The sequence below is a fragment of the Meles meles genome, chromosome 12 (genome assembly GCF_922984935.1).
Source record: "Meles meles chromosome 12, mMelMel3.1 paternal haplotype, whole genome shotgun sequence".
In the NCBI taxonomy this organism is placed as follows: domain Eukaryota; kingdom Metazoa; phylum Chordata; class Mammalia; order Carnivora; family Mustelidae; genus Meles; species Meles meles.
Window position 1 is genome coordinate 81,995,428 of NC_060077.1, and position 24,199 is coordinate 82,019,626.

At 35.9% G+C, this 24,199-nt stretch overlaps 1 protein-coding gene across 7 annotated transcripts in view; it reads right to left on the reverse strand.

The window, feature by feature from the left end:
• Positions 1 to 24,199, reverse strand: part of PIGN (phosphatidylinositol glycan anchor biosynthesis class N) — a 106,201-nt gene that overhangs the window by 31,314 nt on the left and 50,688 nt on the right. For 6 of the 7 annotated variants that reach the window (XM_046025663.1, XM_046025661.1, XM_046025662.1 and 3 more), the window contains 6 exons: positions 22,202 to 22,301; positions 22,005 to 22,097; positions 20,937 to 21,028; positions 16,741 to 16,849; positions 14,358 to 14,466; positions 3,157 to 3,259 (listed from right to left, as the gene is read on the reverse strand). In XM_046025663.1, coding sequence (XP_045881619.1) covers positions 3,157 to 3,259; positions 14,358 to 14,466; positions 16,741 to 16,849; positions 20,937 to 21,028; positions 22,005 to 22,097; positions 22,202 to 22,301 — 606 coding nt within the window. The remainder of the gene's footprint in view (positions 1 to 3,156; positions 3,260 to 14,357; positions 14,467 to 16,740; positions 16,850 to 20,936; positions 21,029 to 22,004; positions 22,098 to 22,201; positions 22,302 to 24,199) is intronic. The other variant, XM_046025665.1, reaches the window with a different exon arrangement.

Consider the following 24,199-nt stretch of genomic DNA (forward strand, 5'->3'; position numbering starts at 1 on the left):
ATTGTTCTGCCTATCTGTCTGTCTAGTGTTCAGGACACTGGAGATGGGAAAGAAAAAACAACTGTTGATTAATTGAAGGAAGAAGGTGTATACTCCAAGCAAAAGAGGACCAAGATTTTTAAAAATATTTGCAGTTATATATGAAAGTATTCTTTCCTAATATATGAAAACACAAATTTCATAGTTCTACAAATGGTGCTACAGATTTATTTCCTTTCAGAAACTATAAACTATAATCATTTTCATTTGTTAAAATGTGGATAAATAAATGTGATAAAGACAATCTTCCTATGGGACTTTATTTCTTTAGACAATATCTTGTATAAAGTCTGCATATTTGAATTAATAAACTGAAATACCAATAAAATGTCATCACAGGTTCACGGCATCCATAGTAAAACCTTACAAAATTAGGATCTCCCAGTTTGGTCTCTGTGCAAATTCAGCAGGGCAGAAAAGGCATTTAGCTTTGTATTATAGCTTGTTAAGCAAAGGGATAATGTAAATACAATTTTGGTAAGAAATGTTTAACAAACTTAAGAGAACTACTTTCAAGCATTTCAATAGTCTCCATTTGCATAAAAATAATGAAATGCTGATTAAAATGAATCTTCTTTATTCATTAAATCAAGGATACATTGTTAGAATTTAGGATTACTATTACTGTATTTTCTGTAAAGTAATAAAACTGCATTTCTTTCAATATCTTATATATCTGACTATTCACTAATTTACATAGAGAATCCTCCAGATCGTCCAAAATAGTTATGTAGAGCAATCAGGTGGGCTATAAGTTTTGCAAAACTGATTTGAAATTGAAAACTGTGCTAATTGAAAATGTTAGACTGTGTTGTTTCAGGCTATCTCTGTTGCATTTTTCTGCAAAGGTAAATACACTTTCTGATGTTGAATAATATATTTCTTAACACTTCACTAACAAGGTTATACTCATCATTATTGTTCTGTTTTTACACATGAATTTTTGCTTTTCAGATTTCTTAAAATAAATTAAATGTGTTTCTGATAATATGCTTTGGTATCTTTATGACTATGAAATTGATGATTTAAAATACTATCATATTTATCCCCAATGTAAGTTACATGACTAACTCATTATACATTCTGAAATATTTTTTCACTCAAAATTCAACTTTAATCATCTGTTCTTCTTTCCTTCCTTCCTTTCTAATCCAGGAAACCAGATCCACTCCTAGATTTGTATTTCTTAAATCTTCTACACATTCCTTCAAATTTGTTTGCTGCTTTAGAATGTGAAGGCTCAAGAAAGAAAAGGGCTTACTGATTATTAAGTGACTATAGAATTTGGCACATATTTCTGGACCCTCTCAAATATATACTTTCTTAAGGCAACCTCTAGGTAAGATATGTTAAAGAAATTCACGTCACCCCAAAATGGTGTTACAATAGAAATTATTTTATCTTTTGCCTTCTCATCTAGACTAAAAACTAATTCATACATAGTTTGATGGATTCTGATTGTAAATTATTTATCCTGAAATTTCACCAATAAAGGGGGAAAGAGTGAACAGTTTTGTTTTTGTTTTTAAGTAGGTTTCATGGACCCCAACACAGGGCTTGAACTCACAACCCTGAGATTAAGACATGGGCCGAGGTCAAGAGTTGGACATGTAAGCAACTAAGCCATGCAGGCACCCCAAGAGTGAACAGTTTAAAACCCTCATTATGTTTATCACTCTTGTGTAAGAATATGCTGATAGACTTCAAGTTTTATCTGAAAGTTCAAAATTCTAAGTCTCAAACCAAGCCCCTCTTAAAATCTTATTAGGTAACTGGTGAAAATTTCCATGTTGCTTTCCATGTTTCCATGTTCCATTACTTCTTCACATCTGTGCATCAGATCTGGTTATGCAGGGAGAAAACAAGGCAGGAGGTGTGGGGAGCTTTGGTAGGAGAAGGTTTTGTATCCTACTGGACCATCTCTTATCTGAGGACAAGAACTCTTGGGGCCTAGTTCACTTAGGATGTTAGGCCTATTATGAAAAGATTTTTTAGAACATCCCTCTAATTCTAAATTAGGCCAACTAAGTTTCTCAAACAATGAACCAAGTCTTGGACCCAAAATGGCTTTACAAAATCATCTAAACTGGGAATAATCTGTTGATAGCACAATGGTCAATCCCCAGGTTTAATCTAGTTGGGATTAAGATCCTTTATTTGGGCCAAATTTTGAGAGATCTTTGAGTGGTGGTAATCTGATGTGTCTGTTCTATACAATGTTGTTAAAATGTACACATTTCTCACCTCATAAGCATTTAAATAAGGATGAAATAAAATTCAAAGTAAAGCATCCTTTTCTTCAAAGCAGGTGGGGAGATTTTATCACTGCTTCACTGACTTCTAGAGATCCCTTCAGGATCTACCCCAAAGCAAGCTGCTAGTTTTTGTTTTGCAAGAAAATTTAAATCTTTTTTTTTTTTTTAAAGATTTTATTTTATTTATTTATTTGACAGATAGAGATCACAAGTAGGGAGAGAGGCAGGCAGAGAGAGAGAGAGAGGAGGAAGCAGGCTCCCTGCCAAGCAGAGAGCCCGATGCAGGGCTCGATCCCAGGACCCTGGGATCATGACCTGAGCGAAAGGCAGAGGCTTTAACCCACTGAGCCACCTAGGCGCCCCAGAAAATTTAAATCTTAAATAAAAAGGGATTCTTTAACTTTTGGGAAAATATTCTGAAAGTTTCTGAATCTAAAGAATATTTGGACCAAATATATGTAAGAGTTAAAAGGTATATTCAAATAAGAATGAACAAATCAAGGAATAATTTGAAGTGCAGGAAAGGAATGTAACAATGATACAGCTCTCCTAACTCATTGTTTGAGACTTCAAATTCCTCCATAATCAACAGGAACTTTTAACATGGTAGTGAAATGACATTTTAGCATCTTCAGGAAATAAACAGAAAGACAAAGACAACAGGCAATACTATGAACGTATGAAAAAGAAAGCAGAAGATTTACGATCAACTTATATATAGTTCTTATGAAGCAGAAAATATGTATAATTTATTCCCCAAGATTTATACATTTTTCATCTCCAGAGGTAAGATATTCAAAGAGAAATGTCAAGATCATTTAAAACTTGCTACTAAAAATTAAAATTTAAAACCAGTTCATACCCTGTGCTTAGCAGCAGGTAGGCTGACATGGAGGAAAGAAGTATGCTGAACAGTCGCTCAAACAGACTTGTCGGACTCAGCAGCGGTAGGACGAAGGAAGAGGCTGCAGTGAAACAAAGCAGGGCGGTGTCAGTACGACGAACACAATGTATATGAGTTGAGAAGCACCAATTCTAGTGTCATTTATAGAATTTATTATTTCTGTGACCTCTCAAATGGGCTATACTTATCCTAATCATTTTGGTAAGAAATTTGAAAATTCACATTTCCTAAAAAAGATTTTACTTATTTGGGAGAGAGAGAGCGAGAGAGCACGCAGGCACAAGTGCGTGCAAGTATGCGGAGGAGTTGGGGGGGTGGTGCTGGGAAGGAGGGCCAGAGGCGAGAGGGACAAGCAGATTCCTGGCTAAGTGCAGAGCCCTACAACATGGGGCTTGATCTCACAACCCCAAGATCATGACTTGAGTGGACATCAAGAGTCAGGGGCCTGGGGCACCTGGGTGGCTCAGTGGGTTAAAGCCTCTGCCTTCGGCTCAGGTCATGATCCCAGCGTCCTGGGATCGAGCCCCGCATCGGGCTCTCTGCTCAGCAGGGAGCCTGCTTCCTCCTCTCTCTCTCTGCCTGCTTCTCTGCCTACTTGTGATTTCTGTCTGTCAAATAAATAAAGTTTAAAAAAAAAAAGAGTCAGGGGCCTAACCAAATGAGCTACCAAGGCACCCCTGCAACTTTGCATTTTTACACTTGATCTTAGCCAAAAGACCTAGAAGCGATGAAACTTCACATTTTTTTAAAAAGATTTTATTTATTTATTTGACAGAGAAAGAGAGATCACAAGTAGGCAGAGAGGCAGGCAGAGAGAGAGGGGGAAGCAGGCTCCCTGCTGAGCAGAGAGCCTGATGTGGGGTTCGATCCCAGGACCCTGAGATCATGACCTGAGCTGAAGGCAGAGGCTTAACCCACTGAGCCACCCAGGTGCCCCGAAACTTCACATTTTTAATTAAAATCACATTTCATTATTTTTACCACATTTTGGCTCAGATCTTCTCAATTTTAATTAGCCTTGCTCACTAAATGAGTAATTTGCTATTTGCTGATATAAATAATAAAAAAACATAATACAACATGTTGCTCAAGATTTAGCAAATTTCTCTTAATTAGGCATATAGCTAAAAGGCAACTTACTCCCCAGAAATTGATTTTTCCTAACCTCCTTCTGCTCCCAAGTTTTCCCACTGCAAAGTATATGCATTGAGAGCGATAGTGTGCCACTCAGAGAACAAAAAATAGAAGAGGATTTCCCCACATGAGAGTTGTATTAAGAGTAATGAAGTAATCTTCCCCTATAGGACAAGAAAGCAAGCACTTCAGTAGGAGGGGAGTAAACATTAACTCCCCATTTATATTTTGGGAAGGAAATAGGCCTAAGTTCCTCATCATCCTAGTCAGGCAGAAAACATGCCTGGAGTTAAACACTCCGGAGTATGGAGACAGACAACTTGGGATAAAATCCTGGCTGATTCATTATTAACTTTTTAACCATGGGGCAAGTGTATTAACCCATCTAAGTAGTATTCCTATCTGTCAAGTAGTGAGGATACAAATAAATTGTTGGGAGGTTTAAATACAACTTCACTTGTAAAATGCTCCCTGAGCATAGTGCGAGGGATATAATAGGTGCTTAATAACTCTGAGCTGCTATTATTATTATTAACCAATGTCTACTAATAAGTTAAATTTAAAGATAATCCCCTTCAAAGTCAAGTCACTGCAGGATGTAAGACTCTGAAAGTTACATCAATAGTCCCCTAGACAAATAGCTTCTGATCTTTTTCAGATGTGTAGTTCCAATACTGTTATCCTCACCTGATACATATTTTAACAGAAATAAAAGCAACATTTTAATATTATAAAAGCCAATTCAAATGAGATCTCTTCTGTAAAACTCTATTTTCTATCCTTGTTTTACGTTTGTCTAAAAAATTGATGAGGGGGAAATAAGAGTCCCCATTCTGAGTGACATATATTAGAACCAGTTTCATAACATACAATCCATTTGGAGATATCAGCACATTAGCAAAAAGTGCTCCTTGGAACTAGACTAGGTGGATTAGTGTCTGGAAGAGATCTCTGGAGAATCTGCTGACCTACCTATAAGTCAACTATTTCATGCCTTACAGCACTTGGTAGGCATCCTCTAGTACCTAGTTCTCTCAATCTCAAGGACTAAATGTCTTATTTAAAATGTATGCTCCGGGGGCGCCTGGGTGGCTCAGTGGTTTAAGCCTCTGCCTTCGACTCAGGTCATGATCTCAGGGTCCTGGGATCGAGTCCCACATCGGGCTCTCTGCTCAGCAGGGAGCCTGCTTCCCTCTCACTTTCTCTGCCTGCCTCTCTGCGTACTTGTGATCTCTCTCTGTCAAATAAATAAATAATCTTTTTTTTTTTTTTTTTTTATTATTAATTTTGACAGAGAGAGATCACAAGTAGGCAGAGAGAGTGAGAGGGAAGCAGGCTCCCTTCAGTGCAGAGAGCCCGACGTGGGACTCGATCCCAGGACCCTGAGATCATGACCTGAGCCGAAGGCAGCGGCTTAAACCACTGAGCCACCCAGGCGCCCAATAAATAATCTTTAAAAAAAAAAAAAAAAATGTATGCTCCGAGGCACCTGGTTCGCTCAATCAGTTAAGCATCTGCCTCTGGCTCAGGTCATGATCCCAGAGTCCTGGAATCAAGCCCCACATTGGGCTCCCTGTTCAGTGGGAGCTGAACCCTCACATTGGGCTCCCTGTCTCTCCCTTTGTGCTCTCTCTCTCTCTCAAATAAATAAATACAATCTTTAAAAAATAAAATGGAATAAAATAAAGTAAAATATATGCTCAGCCTAGAAATAAACCCCCACATACACAGTCAACTAATATTTGGCAAGGGAGGCAAGAACACTCAGTGGGGAAAGGATAGCTTCTTCAACAAATGGTGTTGAGAAAACTAAATAGCCACATGCAAAAAAAATCAAATTGGACCACTATCTTATACCACTCACTACAATCAACTCAAAATGGATGAAAGACTCAAGCATAAAACTCCTAGAAGAAAATATGGGGATAAGATTTAGGATAACATTATTCTCAGCAATAATTTCTTTTTTTTTTTAATATGACACCCAAAGCACAGGCAACAAAAGAAAAAATGAACACGTGGGACTACAGCAAATGAAAAAGTTTTGTATGTCAAAAGAAACAATCAACAAAATGAAAAGCCAACCTGTGGAATAAGACAAAATATTTGCAAACCATATATTAGATAAGGGGTTACTATCTAAAAAGTATAAAGAACTCACACAACTCATTAATTCAAAAAATCCAATTAAAAAATGGACAGAGGAACTAGACAGATATTACTTCAAAGAAGACATGCAAATGGCCAACAAGTACGTGAAAAGGTGTTCAATATCACTAACCATCAAGAAATGCAAATGAAAACCACAATGAGATATCACCTCACACATGGTAGAATGGCCATTACAAAACAGACAAAGAGAAACAGAAAATAACCAGAGCTGACAAGGATGTAGGAGAATTGGAAGCCTTGTGCACTGTTGGTGGAATATAAAATGGTGCAGCCACTATGAATATAGTATGGAGACTCCTCAAAAAATTAAAAATAGAACTACCATATTATCCAATGATCCCACTTCTGGGTATTTATCCAAAAGAACTGAAAACAAGATCTTGAAGAGGTATCTGTACACTCATGTTTATTGTAGCATTAGGCACAGTAGCCAAGGCATCGAAATAATCTAAGTCTCTGTCAATGGAAGAATAAAGAAAATGTGGTATAGATATATAGAATGGAATATAATTCAAAAATGAGAAAGAAGGAAATCCTGTCATTTGGGACAATCCCAAGGATCACTATGCTTAGTAAGATAAGCCAGGCAGAGAAAGATAAATATTGTACGATTTCACCTATATGTGGAATCTAAAAGAGGCTACACTCATACATACATACATACACTATGAGTGTGGTTTTTAGGAGCTGGGTGGTGGTGGAATTGGAAAGATGTTTATTTTATTTTATTTTTTTAAAAATTTATTTTTTATTTATTTGCTAGAGAGATCACAAGTAGGCAGAGAGGCAGGCAGAGAGAGAGCTGGAAGCAAGCTCCAAGCTGAGCAGAGAGACCGATGCAGGGCTCAATCCCAGAACCCTGAGATCATGACCTGAGCCGAAGCAGAGGCTTAATCCACTGGGCCACCCAGGCGCCCTGGAAAGCTGTTTAAAGGTAGAAACTTAACCATTAGATAAATAAGTCCTAGAGGCCCAATATCTCAATATTTGAAAATAAATAAATAAATAACTTCTTCGGGGGGGGGGGGATAAATAAATAAATAAACATAAACATAAGACAGATGCCAAGAGGAACATTTATGTATTTGGAGAAAAGCAGTAGACTGAATCTCAACCGTCCCAAAACAATGACAAAATCAGTAAGGACAATAAATAAAATGATACAGGACATTCAAATTTGGAGAGAAGTGCAGGAACTATAGCACAATATGCACATAGCTACAACATAAGAAAATACTGAGAACAAGCTTAACCACGAATATTTTCACTTAATAGAAAAAAGTTCAAATTGGCAGACAAAGCAAAACCCAACTCTATGCTGAATAAGAAACAGACTTAAAACACGGTGATTCAAAAGACTAAAAATAAGGAAAGGACTAGGCAAATGTTAAGAGTAAGAAATTCAGTGTTGCAATCCCGATACCAGATAAAGTACATTTCAGGCCAAAAAGCAATAAACAAGACAAAGAGGGGCACCTTGTGATGTTAAAGCCACATTCCACAGTGACAATATAAGTTAGAAATTTTGCTACAAAGAACATATCAATCATCTACATAACACAAAATTTATATAAGGTATAAAAAGTAATATACTAATAACAGAAAACTGTAATACCCCACTCTCAATATAATAGGATAAATTGATGAAAAACAAGAATATAAAACCACATAACCAACAAAGTAGATATTCTGGATATATACTAAATAGTACAGTCTTTTTTTTTTTTAAAGATTTTATTTATTTATTTGACAGAGATCACAAGTAGGCAGAGAGAGAGAGAGAGAGAGAGAGGAGGAAGCAGGCTCTCTGCTGAGCAGAGAGCCCGATATGGGGCTCGATCCCAGGACTCTGGGATCATGACCTGAGCTGAAGGCAGAGGCTTTAACCCACTGAGCCACCCAGGCGCCCCAAATAGTACAGTCTTATGAGAGAGACTATACTTTCTTCTCAAGCACATATGGAATGTTTATCATATACACTAGAGCACAAAGAAAGTATCAGTAGGCTCCAAAGTGTGGAAATAGTACAAACAACAATCTCAGGCACAATGCAATGAAACTAGAAGTTGAAAATAAAAAAAAATTAAAGAGGTAGTGAGTAGAAATACAAATTAATAAATCAAAATCCAAACTCTGAGAAAATAAACAAAAAGGACAAACTACTAGCTAAGTTAATCAAAGAAAAGGGGAAAAGTGCAAATACACAAAATAAATGATGAAAGAAATGTCTAATGATACAGAAGGAACTGTTTTAAATCATTAAGATATTACTTTGCATCCCTCTATACAAATAAATTTGAAAATCTAGAAGAAGTGTTTAATGCCTTAGGCAAATATAGTTTCCCAAACTAACCCTAGCAGAGTTAAAAAACTTAAACAGGCCAATTTCATATAAGAAATATAGGTAGTCATCAGGAACTACCTAACAAAGACTAGGTTTGGGTAGTTTCAAAGGGTAATTCTTACTCTATAGAACAGATAGGCCCAAGTGTTGTCTAAATTATATCAGAGTATAGAAATCAAAGAGAAACTTATTTTTTTATGAAGAAGTTTAATATTGATACCTAAACCTGATACGTATAGAACAAAAAAAATTAAAGGTCAATATCATTCATGAATATTGATGGAAAAACACTATCAAATGGACTCCAACACAATGTTAAGAAAATAATACATTATAATAAAATGTGTCTTAGAGGTTTATATAGAGAATGCAAGGATAGTTCAATACTTGAAACTCTCTTGGTAATATCAACAGGCCATATTAATAGGTCTAAGAAAAAAAAAAATCACATTATTATCGCCACAGATGATGAAAAAGCCTTTCACAAAATTCAACACCCATGCATTCCTAATAAGAACTCTAAATAAAACAAGAATGCATGTACTTTCTTTAACATGACAAATATATGTACCTCAATCTCAAAGCCAACATCCACCTTAATGGGGAAACTCCAGAGGCATTCCCACTAAGATCAAGGGGAAAAAAAAAATCAAGGAAGTTCACTATCTCCACTTATTTATCATTGTTCTGGAGATACTACCGAATACAAATGAACTAAAGGAAACAATTAGATACTAGGAACAGAAAAGGGGGGGAAATATAAATCTAATTTGTAAATGGCATGATAGTATACTTGGAAAATTCTAGAAAGTCAATGATAAACCTAACTCAAAAAATGAAAGAATTCAGTAAAAAAAATAGAATGTGAAATCAATAGCAACTTATCTCAATAACAGAAGCTAAATGAGTGAGAAAAGCCCATTTACAATAGCAAAAAAAGCAGATAAAACACTTAGCAATGTACTTAACAAGAAATATGAAGAAAACAATAAAGACTACTCTTAGAGGCACAAAAGTAGACTGGAGCAAGTGGAAAGACATCCTTGTTCTTGGTTAAAATGTCTCAACATTACTCATGATTAAGATATGTCTTCCCAAAGTTAATTTACATACTTATTATGATCTCAATAAAATTTCCAGCAGGCTTTTTTTGAAGTTTGAGCAAGTAGATCCTAAAGTTCAGACTTTATTGAAATATACTAGGAAGTCTGTAATAAAACAGTACATTACTGGCACATGAATAGACATATAATTAGAATAGTACAGAAAGTCTAGAAATAGACCAGTGTATCTAGTATGACATAGAAGTGTTATCTTAAGTCACTGGGGCAAATTAAGTCTTTATTAATGATACTGGATGGCTATTTAGAAAAAAATGAAATTAAATCCTTTCCTTAAACCATATATTTAGAATAATTAACTCTAAATATATCAAGGATTGAAATGTAAAATGTAAAAATATGCAAGTATAAGAAGGAAATATGAGAGAATTCCTCCACAACCTAAGTTTCAAGGAAAGGCTAAGACTAAAAAGCCAGGTGCATTAAAAAAAGACTGATTATACAAAAATAAAAATCATTTGCAGGCAAAAGACATCATAAGCACAGTCAAAAGGTAAGTGACAAACTGAAAAATTTTTGTTGCAAATATCATAGGTAAAGGACTAATACCCCTAATTTATAAAGACCTTTTAAAAATGAGAGCAAAGGACCAAAAATTCTATAGAAAACAAGGGGAAAGAGATGAATAGATAATTCCCAAGAGAGAGATTAAAAATGGCTCTTAAGCATGAAGAATGATGTTTGACTTCACTCATAATAAGAAAAATACAAATTAAAAACAGAGATAACATTTCTCAAACACAAGATTGGCATAAGTTTGCTGACTGGCATAAATTCAAAACACTTTGGTGAGGCTATGGAGAAAGAGGCATTCTTCTAATATTTTTGACAAAATGAGAAATGGTACACCTCTGGAGGGGAACTTGGCAATATCTAAAAGTACTACATGTGCATTTACCCTTTGCGCCAGTAATACAACTTCGAGGAATTTACCCCAAAAATATACCTCTAACAATATGAACAACGCATATGATCAAGGTTATTTGTTGCAGAATTATTTGTGATTAAAAAAAAAGGATTACCTACCTCAACATGAAAGCATAGGAGATTGGTTAAATAAACAATGGAATACACACACAATGGAAAACTAAATAGCTCTAAAAAGGAATAAAGAAGAGCTCTAAGAATTGATATGAAGTGATTACCAAGAGGTATTAAGTGAAAGATGCAAAGTACAAAAGAAGATATGTAAAATGCTACCCCTTTTGGGTAAGAAAGGAGGAAAAATAAGAAAACATATTTATGTCTATTTATCAGTGCAAAGAGAAACACATGAAGGATAACCAGAAAGCAATGAAGGTTATAGCCCATGAAGGCTTAGGGGTACAGGAGAATGGGGTGAAAGTACCACAGGCAGCACTTCTTTGAGTATAACCTTTTGTATAGTTGTTATGTTTGGAAGCGTGTGACTATCCTACATACACAAAGAATTACATAAAAAAGAATAGGAAAGAAAAAAAATACCAAAACAGCAAACTGAAACAAACAAACCTTGTTGTATTTCAAATGAATATCATGATCACAGTGAACAAAATGGAGGAAGGGATGGAGCGGGGCAGGCAGGCAAATCCAAATAAATATGAACACGATATTTAACCATAAACCCTTGGTCTTGGGTAAGATGAAGTGTGGGGGGCAGAGTGAGAATTACAAACAAATCTCGAATAATATTAAGTTTGTTTCTTGTGATGGTATGGGTGAAACACTCCTGAAATTGCTTTGATGTACTACAGGACTGAACCAATGAGTATACATGTTGATGGTGTTGGAACCAGGGTTGGTTATCTTCATGGGAGGAACATATAAATATGAAATGGGGGAAGGCAAGAAAGAACAGATAGAAATATAGGTATCAGTGTGAACTTATGATTCCTGAAATATCTATAGGTATGAGTATATGCATGTTAACATGCATATATGTGTGTGTTGATGTGTGTATATGAATCTATATGTAAGAGAAGTTTTATGTATATAAAAGCATGTATTTCTTAGTTCTGTCCATTGAAGAGCAAAGAAGCAAAGATACCCCAGTCATGTTGAGTACATATGGCACTCAGATCTTGGTGTCTAATACCATTCACCCAATAAAAAGAGCTATGTTTCTTCAGAGAAATAACTGATTCTAGAGCTTGGACAGTGTGGATATAAAGTAAACCTTATAAGGTAAACATCCTCTTAATGCCAGAAAATAAGAAAGTGCTCAAAAAAATTAAGGGAGGTTGGGTGTCTATTTACAAGCTAGCTCGAAGGTGCTATCTCTAGCCGAGTCTGGGACAATTTGGGCACCAAAGTATCAACAGTAATGAATTATAAATCTTTGAAAAAAATAGGTGCTCATGTGTCCACAATAACAATAAATAGATAAATGAGTGAATGAATGAACAAATGAATGAATGAATAGGAAAGAAGGGAAGATTCTTAGAGGAGAATGCTGAGAACTTCTGGTAAATGCCATAAGAGTCACTTTGTAGAGATAATGACAAAGACTGGATCAGGAAAGATTTACGAATGGATGCTACATCTAGGGAGAAATTCTGATGAGGATATTTGCTGGTCTTAGAGTGTGTCCCCACTGACAGCTTATGCACAGTGAAAACACCGGGCAACACCTTGATAGGGTGATGGAAATTAACATCAACAATGAGGGACAGATAGAGATCATGCGCCTCCAAATGTGACCCGAGGAAGGGCACAGCATCACTTATACAGTATTCTGGCCAATAATGCATAACCTCAATTTAATTACAAGGAAACAGCAGACAAATTCAAACTGAGTAACAGTCCATTGCGGGCTTGGGGTTGCGGTTGGGTTATATTCTTCAAAAATGTCAATGTCATAAAAGATAAAGAAAGAAAAAAGGCCATGATCATTGCTAGGTCAACTGAAAAATTAACATAAGGATGGCAGAATAAATAAAAATAGTGAATATGGTATCTAAAAAATGTTACCCATACATATAATCATAAACACAGATGAGGGCCAAGTACATGAAGTGGAGGAAGGCTTTCTGTAATTCTGGTAAATGTTCTTTTTTTTTTTTAATCTTTTTGGAAGTTTTAGATGTTTAAAAATGAGATATAATGAAATGCACACAAGTTGTGTTTTCTTTGCTTCTCTTCACTGCAGTTTATCCTTAGGTAGATCAGAAAACTGAGGAGGTGGGCCAGGCTGCCCTAGAAAGGAATGAGCAATGGCTACATTGCTACTATGGACATGGGACCTCCTATCTGCCGTATATTGTTATGTTGTTTACCTGCTAGTGTGTGTTGTATATGACTGCATTCGTGAAGTTATGCACTATGACAGAAAGACGTTCCTTTAATACCACAGTTCCCATTCACAGTTTCTGGGTTTTTTTCTGCAGATTTAAAAACTAACATGTCATGTGAGAGAGATCATTACTAATAGTCACCTCACTGGAAATATTACCCACCCATTCCATGCAGTATCTAAGCTCCAAATGGGCAGGGATTTGGTCTACCTTTACTATTCTCAGGGAACAGAAGAGTGCAGTGACAGAACACAGGACAAACTGAACATGCTTTGTTTTTAAATGAAGGAGCGGTCATCAATATTGTTCATACAAAATGAATATAAATGATAATCTTATTAAATCAAGAAATTTAATGGGAAGGCCTGAAGAATAGCTTCCATCATTTTTAAGGTAAAGTTCCATCCAAAGAGCTTTTTCTTTTTAAATGATGAACAACAAAAATCATTAAAAAAAAAAAAAAAAAAAACCTAGAGGGGTTAAACTGCATGTTACATTATTCATAGGCATTACAAAATGTCTTTTTTTTTTTAAAGGAAAAACCTAGATTCAAGCTTGCCCCTGTCTTGTCTTCTAGTTGAAAGGAAAATGTTAGGTCCTTAAATTATTTCTGTTTCCTTCACATGCATATTTCAGGATCCTCAAGTAAAGGTACTATAGAGGAATGCGTTTTGAAACCTTTAACTGGCTTTATAAAAGGTGTAATGTGTTGGGAGGTGACTAATCAATGTTATTTTCAGCAAGGGAAATCCAGGTTAAAAGTGAACTGTTTCCTAGTCCCTGTGTAAGAATGGAGAATTTATGAATTGACAGGAAATTTCAGCATAAAAATCGCTTCGGGAATCCCTTAGGGTTTTATCAAATGTGAATAAATATAGCCTTATTATCAGGTAAATAATATTCTATCAAGTAATTCTTATTAACACATAAATGGTCACAGAAGTTCTAATTTTCTTTGTTAAATCCCAGCATGAGATACAAATCATAGTTGGTTATTATTATTTTCATTCAATAAAATTATTTCTTTCAATAACAGTAATACAGATGTAAACGGACAATTTTAAGATATGACTTGATAAAATAACATTAACTCATTTGGTTTGATTGCCCTCTTACCTAATGTTATCCAGCTAATGATCTGGTTAAAAAGAGGCAGTCCTTGTTTCTTGAGCAAACTATCATGGGTCGTATACACAACATACATGGAAAGCACAATGCTCAGCATCTGAAAGTAAATACAAAACACACCAGTAGAAGAGAAGGTGGTGAAAGACTAATTTGTATATAAAAAGAATCCTTAGAAAATTGCCTGAACAACTGGCATCTAGCCCCAAAGCTACTGAAATTGGACCAGCTGACCGTCTCCCAGCCAAGGCTACAGGATAGAGGTCTGGTAGTAAGCAAAGGCCCTCCTTTACAAGCACTAAATAAGGCATTTTACACTTTCAAGAGTAGTCTGATAAACGTGATCACACCATATCTATTTAGAAATACTCATTATTAATGTTGAAGATTTCTTAACCCGTGGAAATGCAGACGGTGCCATGTGGTTGGGTGTCTTCTACTTGTGGCTCTCACCCAGTCATATCCACTGACTCAATACATATTTGGGGTCTGAATGTTCACCTGGTACCGGGAACACAAGGAACACAATATTCTTCAGGGAATATATATAAAAGCGGAGAACTGGTAAACTATGGCTTGTAGGCTGGTGGCCTGTTCCTAGAAATACTGTTTTCTCGAAACTTAGTCACTTATGTGTAATCTACATTCATTCATTCATGCATAGTCTACAGCTCCCCATACACTACAGTAGTAGAGTTGAGAATTTACAACAGACTCCATATGACCCATAGCTGAAAATATTTATAATCTGGTGCTCTAAGAAATTATTTGCCAACCCCTGAACTAATGGGTTATTTGCTATTTTTAAGAAATGACATAACTATGGCTGTAAATAAAGTATTATCTCCTAGAGATCAGATTAGCAACCTCATCACCAACCCTTGAGGTACCTTTAATTTCTCTTATATTTTCAGTGAATTCAGAAAAGAAATTGAAAAAAGAATTTTAGAAAAAAAATTATTGATAAAGCTATGACACAATCCTAGGATCCTTTCAATTGTAAGACACATTCTCATGTCAGAGATGTTAATATGTCAAAAGAGATTTACGCTGGAATCACCAAAAATATGCTACACAATAGAGGAATTAATTCAAATTAATAAAGTTAATGTAAAAAGAAATTTCATAACAGATTTACCAACTCAGGGGTATTTTCAGCAAAGACTACAGGAATTTAAATATACTTATTCCTATACAGTGGGATTCAGAAACATTCACTTCTGCCAAAGTAGTCATAATTATAGGTGAATTCTGTCAAAGCTACCTACAGGCTTTAGTCAGTGTACCATTTAAAATGAAATATACCTTCCTTTGTTTTGACAGAACATTTGACAAAATATTTCTTCTCATTTTATATGTTCTCTGTTGTTCTCCAAGAATAAAATAACATCTTTTTTTAAAGATTTTTATTTTTATTTTTATTTTATTTTTATTTTTTTATTTATGACAGAGAGAGATCACAGGCAGAGAGGCAGGCAGAGAGAGTGAGAGGGAAGCAGGCTCCCTGCCAAGCAGAGAGCCCGATGTGGGACTCGATCCCAGGACCCTGAGATCATGACCTGAGCCGAAGGCAGCAGCTTAAACCACTGAGCCACCCAGGCGCCCAATAAAATAACATCTTTTAAGTGTTGTTATACTTTTATTTCACAGCGTTCTTGGCATTACTTTCTATTACCCCAGCTATGTTCGGAGGAAATTTTTTGAGAAGACTCCTATAAGTTTTCTTGTCAGTGTTCTCGATGTGTTCTTTTATTTTTTTGTTAAAAAAACAAACAAGTAGTTTCCATGCTCACAACTCTGTACTATCTCTACAGTTTAAAAACAAACAGACTGAAGTATATTACTGAAAATCGCACATCTAGTATGCAACGTAACTGGGAATTGACCTTATTTTGAAACCTCAAGTTCAAAGTTCTTTTTACCACACCAAAGTCAGCAACCAAGGTGAAGTCTACTTTCCCTGGCACATCATCTGAAGTATTAAACTGGCTATTCTTTATATACACATACTCAGAGGCTGCTCTCACTTCAAAGATGACCCTTCCCCTGACTCAAAGGAGAACAATACAGAATCTCAGACCAAAGGAGGCTGTTTACAGCTCAGCTTTTTGGTCAATATGGATGCCTCTTATATCTCCCTAACCTCGGCTCTCTTGGCATCTTCGGGCTGCCTCCTGCTGACCTTTTGGCTATTTCATACCTCTTAGAGAATATATTTCCATGTAATATCTTAAACAGAGAACTTTCTGCTCAAATGGCAGGCACTGAGCAATATAAATATGATGGCATCTTAAGAACAGTATCATTAAATACAACCATAAGATCCGTTTGGTCTATCATTAGTATAACATGGTGTTGAAAACCTGTAACTGACCTGAAATAGATGTAACGGCAGCTCTTCATTTATAAAATGATCTTTTCTTTTTAAGAGAGATGTTATAACACACAGGGATAGCAGGAGAACCAGCAAGCCGGCACCCATTCTGTTTTAAAACACAATTCACAATTTTAATTTTTCTTAAGACAGTTACTGGAACACATATTATATAAACATATCAGATATCTACTCTAATGTAGACCCTATTAGTCATTTGGTTTTATCAAGATGAAGGAGCAAAATAGATATGTTGGTATAACAGGAATAAAAATCACAGGATGAAGATGTAGTAGGGGATGCCTGGGTGGCTCAGATGGTTAAGTATCTCCCTTTGGCTCAGGTCATGATCCCAGAGTCCTGGGATCAAGTCCTGCATTGGGCCCCTTGCTCAGTGGGGAGCCTGCTTCTCTCTCTGTCTGCTCCTCCCGCTGCTTGTGCTCTCTTACTCTGACAAATAAACAAATAAATAAAATCTTAAAAAAAAAAAAAAAGATGCAGTAGGGATGGGGTTATTTTTCATTTCTCACAATTTTTTAGTTATCTTTACCTTATTTCTTTGAATTTTTGAACTTCTAAATTTTTTAATCTGTTGATTATTTTGATTTTTTAAAAATTTATGCATACCAGCTACCATAATTCTTAGCCTGACTTGGATAAATTTACAGAAAACAACATAAAAAATAGTCATACAAACATATCATCAGTGTCTACAACATAAATTTTCTGACTATGAGCACTAATTCACACAAAAAGGATCAACATTTCTATTCCCTACTGTTGTTAGGAGGACAACTTGTTTCCTTCTAGCATTGATCTTGGGTACTTTCCTCAGCTGCTCGGGGCTAAAGGAAGGGCAGGACGGGGATCACAAAGACAGCATGCAGGTGAGGCATCTATACAGTAAAGAAACAACAAATTACACTTCTTCTTCTTTTTTTTTTTAATTAAAGAGAGGGAGGAAGGAAGGTGCGGAGGGGCAGAAGTAGAGGGAGAGAGAGAATATCCAGCAGGTTCCACTCCCAGTCTGGAGTCTGACGTGGGCTGGCTTGATCTCACAACCTGAGACCTGAACCTCAAGACCTGAGCTAAAATCAAGACTTGGATGCTTAACAGCCTGAGTCACCCAGTGCCCCGATAAATTATACTTTTTCAAGAACACCAGGTATGGTATGGTTCCTAAAGCTGAAGGAACTGACACCAAGGAAATGGTATACTAATATTAAGCTGTATTTCTCGCCTCCTAAAAATCTGAGTAACAGGACAACTGAAATAAGGTTAAGGACACAATCTGGAGGCAGGCAATACAAAAACTAAGAGAAAAGGAGTTGGTTAAAGAGAATTAAGAAAGAGCAAAAAGCAGGGCTAAAAATGAATGCAAAGCAGGAATTCCTAGGAAAATATTTAATTGTTTTTATTTTTGTTTTGATTGTTTTAAGGGGAAAAAGTAGTTATACATTCAACATGGATTACCATTAAAACTTATGAAAATAGCCGTCATGATCAAGATTGTTTGCTTTTCCTTTAAAAAAAATAATTTGGGGGGCGCCTGGGTGGCTCAGTGGGTTAAAGCCTCTGCCTTTGGCTCAGGTCATGATTCCAGGGTCCTGGGATAGAGCCCCGCGTCGGGTTCTCTGCTCAGCAGGGAGCCTGCTTCCCCCCCTCTCTCTCTCTGCCTGCCTCTCTGCCTACTTGTGATCTCTGCCAAATAAATAAATAAAATCTTAAAAAAAAATAATTTGGTATTTTAATTCACTGGAAAATACGTTTTTATTTTAGAGACTGAAGTAAGATTTATTGTTATTTTTTATATTTTATTTTTCCTATAATTTTATCCTTAAATGTTTCACATATCTGTCTTGGTAAGTTTCTAAAGAAGGAAGGTGATGTGAAAGATCAAATGGTGAGTAGAAATTTCTCCATGAACCAGGAGTCAAAGTAAAGAAGTTGCAAATATAGCTACTAAAATACCAGCACAAACTTAAATCACTGAGGAATTTAAATTAAGAAGCATAGAGGGAAAAAACATAATTTTTAAAAATACAAATTAGATTTCTCATGTTTTAACACATTTGCATCTTGAAATCATCTTTAGCAAAATATGCAAGTGGCAAATTTCTACGGAGACTATTTATATAATCTCTTCTCCTTTTAGTATATAAAAAAAATTCTGCTCAACTATGCCAACATTGCTTGAGCAGGACAGAAAAGCAGACTGACCAAAGTGGGGAAAGGGGCTTTTTAAAGACAATAGGAGAGCTCACACTGAAAGACAAAGCAAGAAATAAATGAAAATATTTGAATTCATCTTCTTACATATAGTTTATGACAGATACCAAATATTTTTACTTAGTAACACTAATAAATTATGGCTTAGAAGTATGGTCTTAGAATTCAATACAATTATTTTGGGCTCTACTAATAAATGGATTTTCTGGAATAGTTCCTGACTTATTCCATATTAGTAATTCACAGAAATGAGATAAATGTGTTCACGGATAAATATCATATAAATAACATAACAACCAAAAATTAACATATACTTTAAAAAATATCATTTAAAAAATATCATTCCTTCAGCTAAAAAAGATCTACCCTCATCAATTAAAGATTAGGTTGAAATGTTAAAAAAGTTGCTTATACAGAGTTCAAAACAAAGTAGCAAAGACGATTGCATGATTAGAAAATGAAATGAAATGTTACATGAAATACAGCTCATTAGCCTGTCAAGCACACACAGGCACACGCACATACACACACAGCCAGTGGATTTCTTGATAATAATTTGAAAGCAAAGGTAATCAATTATTTTAGAGGTGTATTTGGGATATATCGAGAAGAAATAGTGTGATGGCAGCACGCATGTATACAGAATTTTCTAACGGTTTAAGTGGTTAGATATGGTAAAGTTGTCAAGGTACAGAGCTTCCTCCCCTAGAGATCATTATATGCGGGTTAGAATAGGAGACGATGACAGATGCTGGCGAGGATGCCGAGAAAGGGGAACCCTCCTCCACTGTTGGTGGGAACACAGCTGGTGCAACCACTCTGGAAAACAGCATGGAGGTTCCTCAAAATGTTGAAAATAGAACTACCCTATGACCCAGCAATTGCACTACTGGGTACTTACCCTAAAGATACAAAAGCAGTGATCCGAAGGGGCACGTGTACCTGAATGTTTATAGCAGCAATGTCTACAATAGCCAAACTATGGAAAGAACCTAGATGTCCATCAACAGATGAATGGATAAAGAAGATGTGGTATATATACACAATGGAATACTATGCAGCCATCAAAAGAAATGAAATCTTGCCATTTGCGACGACGTGGATGGAACTAGAGCGTATCATGCTTAGTGAAATAAGTCAATCGGAGAAAGACAACTATCATATGATCTCCCTGATATGAGGACATGGAGAAGCAACATGGGGGGTTAGGGGGATAGGAGAAGAATAAATGAAACAAGATGGGATTGGGAGGGAGACAAACCATAAATGACTCTTAATCTCACAAAACAAACTGGGGTTTGCTGGGGGGAGGTGGGATTGGGAGAGGGGGAGGGGGCTATGGACATTGGGGAGGGGAGGCGAACCATAAGAGACTATGGACTCTGAAAAACAACCTGAGGGTTTTGAAGGGTCAGGGGTGGGAGGTTGGGGGAACAGGTGGTGGGTAATAGGGAGGGCACGTTTTGCATGGAGCACTGGGTGTTGTGCAACAACAATGAATACTGTTACGCTGAAAAAAATAAATAAAATGAAAAAAAAAAAAACCAAAACGATTTCATTATTCTAAGACATGTAAAGTGTGGACATGCTCAAAGGCAAAGATGAAGATTGCATCAATGGCTTATAGATATTTTCATTTTTGGCAAACAGAACATTTTTTCATATGAAACCTTTTACTGATTCCTCAATATACAAAAGCTTCTAGACCTTTTTTTAATTTGGCATTTTAAATTATCAGTGTTTGGTCCAATTTCATTTTTTTGAAGGCCCAGGAGCATCTCCAAGGAGCTTTAATGCTCCCCAGAGCCTGAGCCAAAATCTCTGACTAACTGTTTGATATTAGTATTTTAACTTTTATTCATTAGTTTATTTTTAAACTCATGACCAAGATTAGGTTCAGATTTCATGGTGTGGATTGAGAAAAACAATTATGTTGAAAAGAAAATAAGTTAAAATATTGTCCATACACTAGAAAGATATCTGGCTTTCGTCCTACAACAGGCATCAGTGGGAACACTCCCAGGAGCAAAGAGAAGAAAATCCAACTCAGTGAGATGCTCTAAAATAAATAAAAAAGTTATCTTTAGACAAATATGGTAAAGAAAACTGTCTTCAGTGTTTCACAGGCTACATGGCTGTGAAGACTACATTCAAAACCTTAGAGCTGTTTAAACCATAAAACAGTTCCTCTGGGTGATGGATGTGTCATGTGATAGGTACTGTATTAGGTATAATATGAGCATTAGCTGATTACCTTCCCACAGGTAATTAGCATTACCTTCCCACAGTGACCTCATAAGGTGGGTTATATTGCTCACAATATTTCAGATGAGGAAACGGAGCTCAGAGATGTTAAAGTATCAGTGGTACCAAGTCTATGACCAGCAAATGAAACAGCCAGGATTTAAACCTGGGTCATATTTCACAGCAAGGGCTTCAATCAACTTATGGGACACCATATACTGATGGCACCTAAAGGAAAGCTGGCCTGCAATCGTAATCAAGTGATTGAGCTCAGGAGGGAAGGAAGTAGAAATACTTTTGCAATTAGATTAAGATACAAAATTATATGGAGAATCTTCTAAGTTCTCATAAGGTGGAAAGAAGGTATTTCCATCCTCCTGTTACCTCCATCAAAAAAGTATCAAAGTGGAAACATGAGCCAATTCTCAGGGCTCGGGGAAAGGTGACTCCTCTGACTTGAGTTCCGAGCACTGCCTCCTAAGCTGCTCCACTGCTCTAGACAATACCATCCTTTAGATATTTGAGGCTAATGGAATCTAGGAAGCAATTTAGAGAAGAACATACCAGTTCTGCCTCAGAGTATTTCAAACAGCACACGACCAATTCATTTTGATATGAAAGTCTATGTGAGTCACTTAAAGGTAACCTCGGTCCTCCTGTCAAAAGGACCGAGCTCTTTATGTAAAGACACGGTCTACCCTTTTCTCTAAAAATGAACAATTCCCTGAGTTAAACACATATCAAAACACAGCAGCGACTCGTCTGTCCTATGTCAAAACAAATACTTGTACCTTTGCTCGAGTCTGTAGCTGAGTGATAAATGGCCAACACGCGAAAGCTGTAAGTCCAGCGGTGAGTGTGTAGCGGTAGAAAAAACTGAGAACCTAGCAATGCATTCCAAAGAAGAAATTAAGAATGAGGTCATTTAAAAGGAGTTACATATGTATGAAAGAGATCTGAAAATGCTGTAATGCGGTAAATTACTCACTAATACTTCAATTCCCAGGGTAAAGATGAACAGGTAGGCAACCAACTGACTTGGAGGAAAGGTCAACAGGGATAAGACAAAGTTGTGAATGACTCGATACCTGTTTGACAAGATTATTTACAAAAAGATTATTTATACTATATAGTGAACAAAACTTCAGGTTATGTACGGTAAAAAATAAAAACTGGGCAAACCTAGAAATCAGGGACTGACTTTTCAATTCATAGGTTATTCAAAAACTAGTATAATCTCTAACAGATTTCTCTCAATGGCCTCTTCACTTAAGTCATTTTTTTGAAAGCTAGAAGTATTTTAGGAAAAAGTGTAATTTCTGAATTTGATAATGATCACAAAAATTTGTTTTAAAAATGAACATTAGGGGCACCTGGGTGGCTCAGTTGTTAAGTGTCTGCCTTTGGCTCAGGTCATGATCCCAGGGTCCTAGGATTGAGCCCCACATCAGGCTCCTTACTCAGCAGGAAGCCTGCTTCTTCCTCTCCCACTCCCCCTGCTTGTGTTCCCTCTCTCTCCTTTGTCTCTCTCTGTCAAATAAATAAATAAAAACCTTTAAATAAAAAAATAAAAATAAAAATAAACATTAATGATAAATAAATGTTTGATCTTAGGCTACACATGAGTACATACAATTATAGATATATGATCAGAAATAAAATACAATGAACCCAAATGGACAAAAACTGGAAAAATTTTTAAATTCACCAAGGCTAATTTTATATTGAAATCTCAAATATCTTAACAAAATGAGCATAGGTTTTCCTAATCTAGGTAGAGAAAATCTTAATTGCACTTTTTCTCTGAACTAAATAACCTTTTCCAAACCTAATTTAAGATGCTGCTAATTGTACACTCATTGTAATTAAATGTGAATCCATAACTGTTAAAAATGTATTACATACTTGAGTACTTTACATTTTATCACTGGAAAGATTTTTTTTAGCATTTGTAGTGATTAAGTAATTATAAAAGGTCAATATCATTTAGTTTATGATCTTTTTCTGACTGAAAACAATGGCCACATAATGTTATCAAAACTACTAAGTAAATACAACACGAGTCCAAAGGAGAAGGCTTCTTTTGTTTTCAACAGTGAATAAGCATAGGAAAACAAGAGATGATTCTGTAAATCATTTAGAAGATCTTATAAGAAAAGTGAATTTTTATGTTTTATTTCCTATATAACCTATCAAAAAAATAAAGATAGAACACAACGTACATTCAAAATCACCTTTCCTCTTAAAGTTTAAATACATATGTCATCTTCATAATGAAGACATTTAATAATTCAGGAGAGGTTCTGTAGTAGAATAGAATTTTCTGCAAGGATAAAACTTCCATTCTAAAAATTTTTAAACTAGGGGGCTCCTGGGTGGCTCAGTTAAGCCACCGCCTTCGGCTCAGCTCATGTTCTTAGGGTCCTGGGATCGAGCCCCACATCAGGCTCTCTGCTCAATAGGGAGCCTGGTTTCCCCTCTCTCTGTCTGCCTCTCTGCCTACTTATGATCTCTCTCTCTCTGTTGAATAAATAAACTCTTTAAAAAATAAAGAAATAAAAGTTTTTAAACCAGAGTAAATGACACAAGAAAAAAAAAATCTGATTTAAGTATATATATGTAGCAATCCCAGTCCTTTCAAATGGAGAAGCAACACTATGTCCTTTTGTTAGTGTCTTTTTGTCTTAAACTTTTAAATGTTAAAAATATTAAACATTTTCATATTAATTTTTATTTTTGATATTTTAAGATGTTAATATTTTTAAATACTTAATGTTTGTAAAGGATAGAAAATGTGGTCAAAGCTGGAGTTAACAAAAATTAAAATAAAAATACACATTGTGTCTTGACAAACATGTTGGCCAACCCTGAAAATACCCTTAACTAAGTCTTGGCTCTTTCTCCCTGGTGTGCTCTTGGAGTCTGGCTTTCTCAGGGGATGAGTCTTGGATGCCCAAGACCAAGTTTAAATTCTAGGTTACTGGTG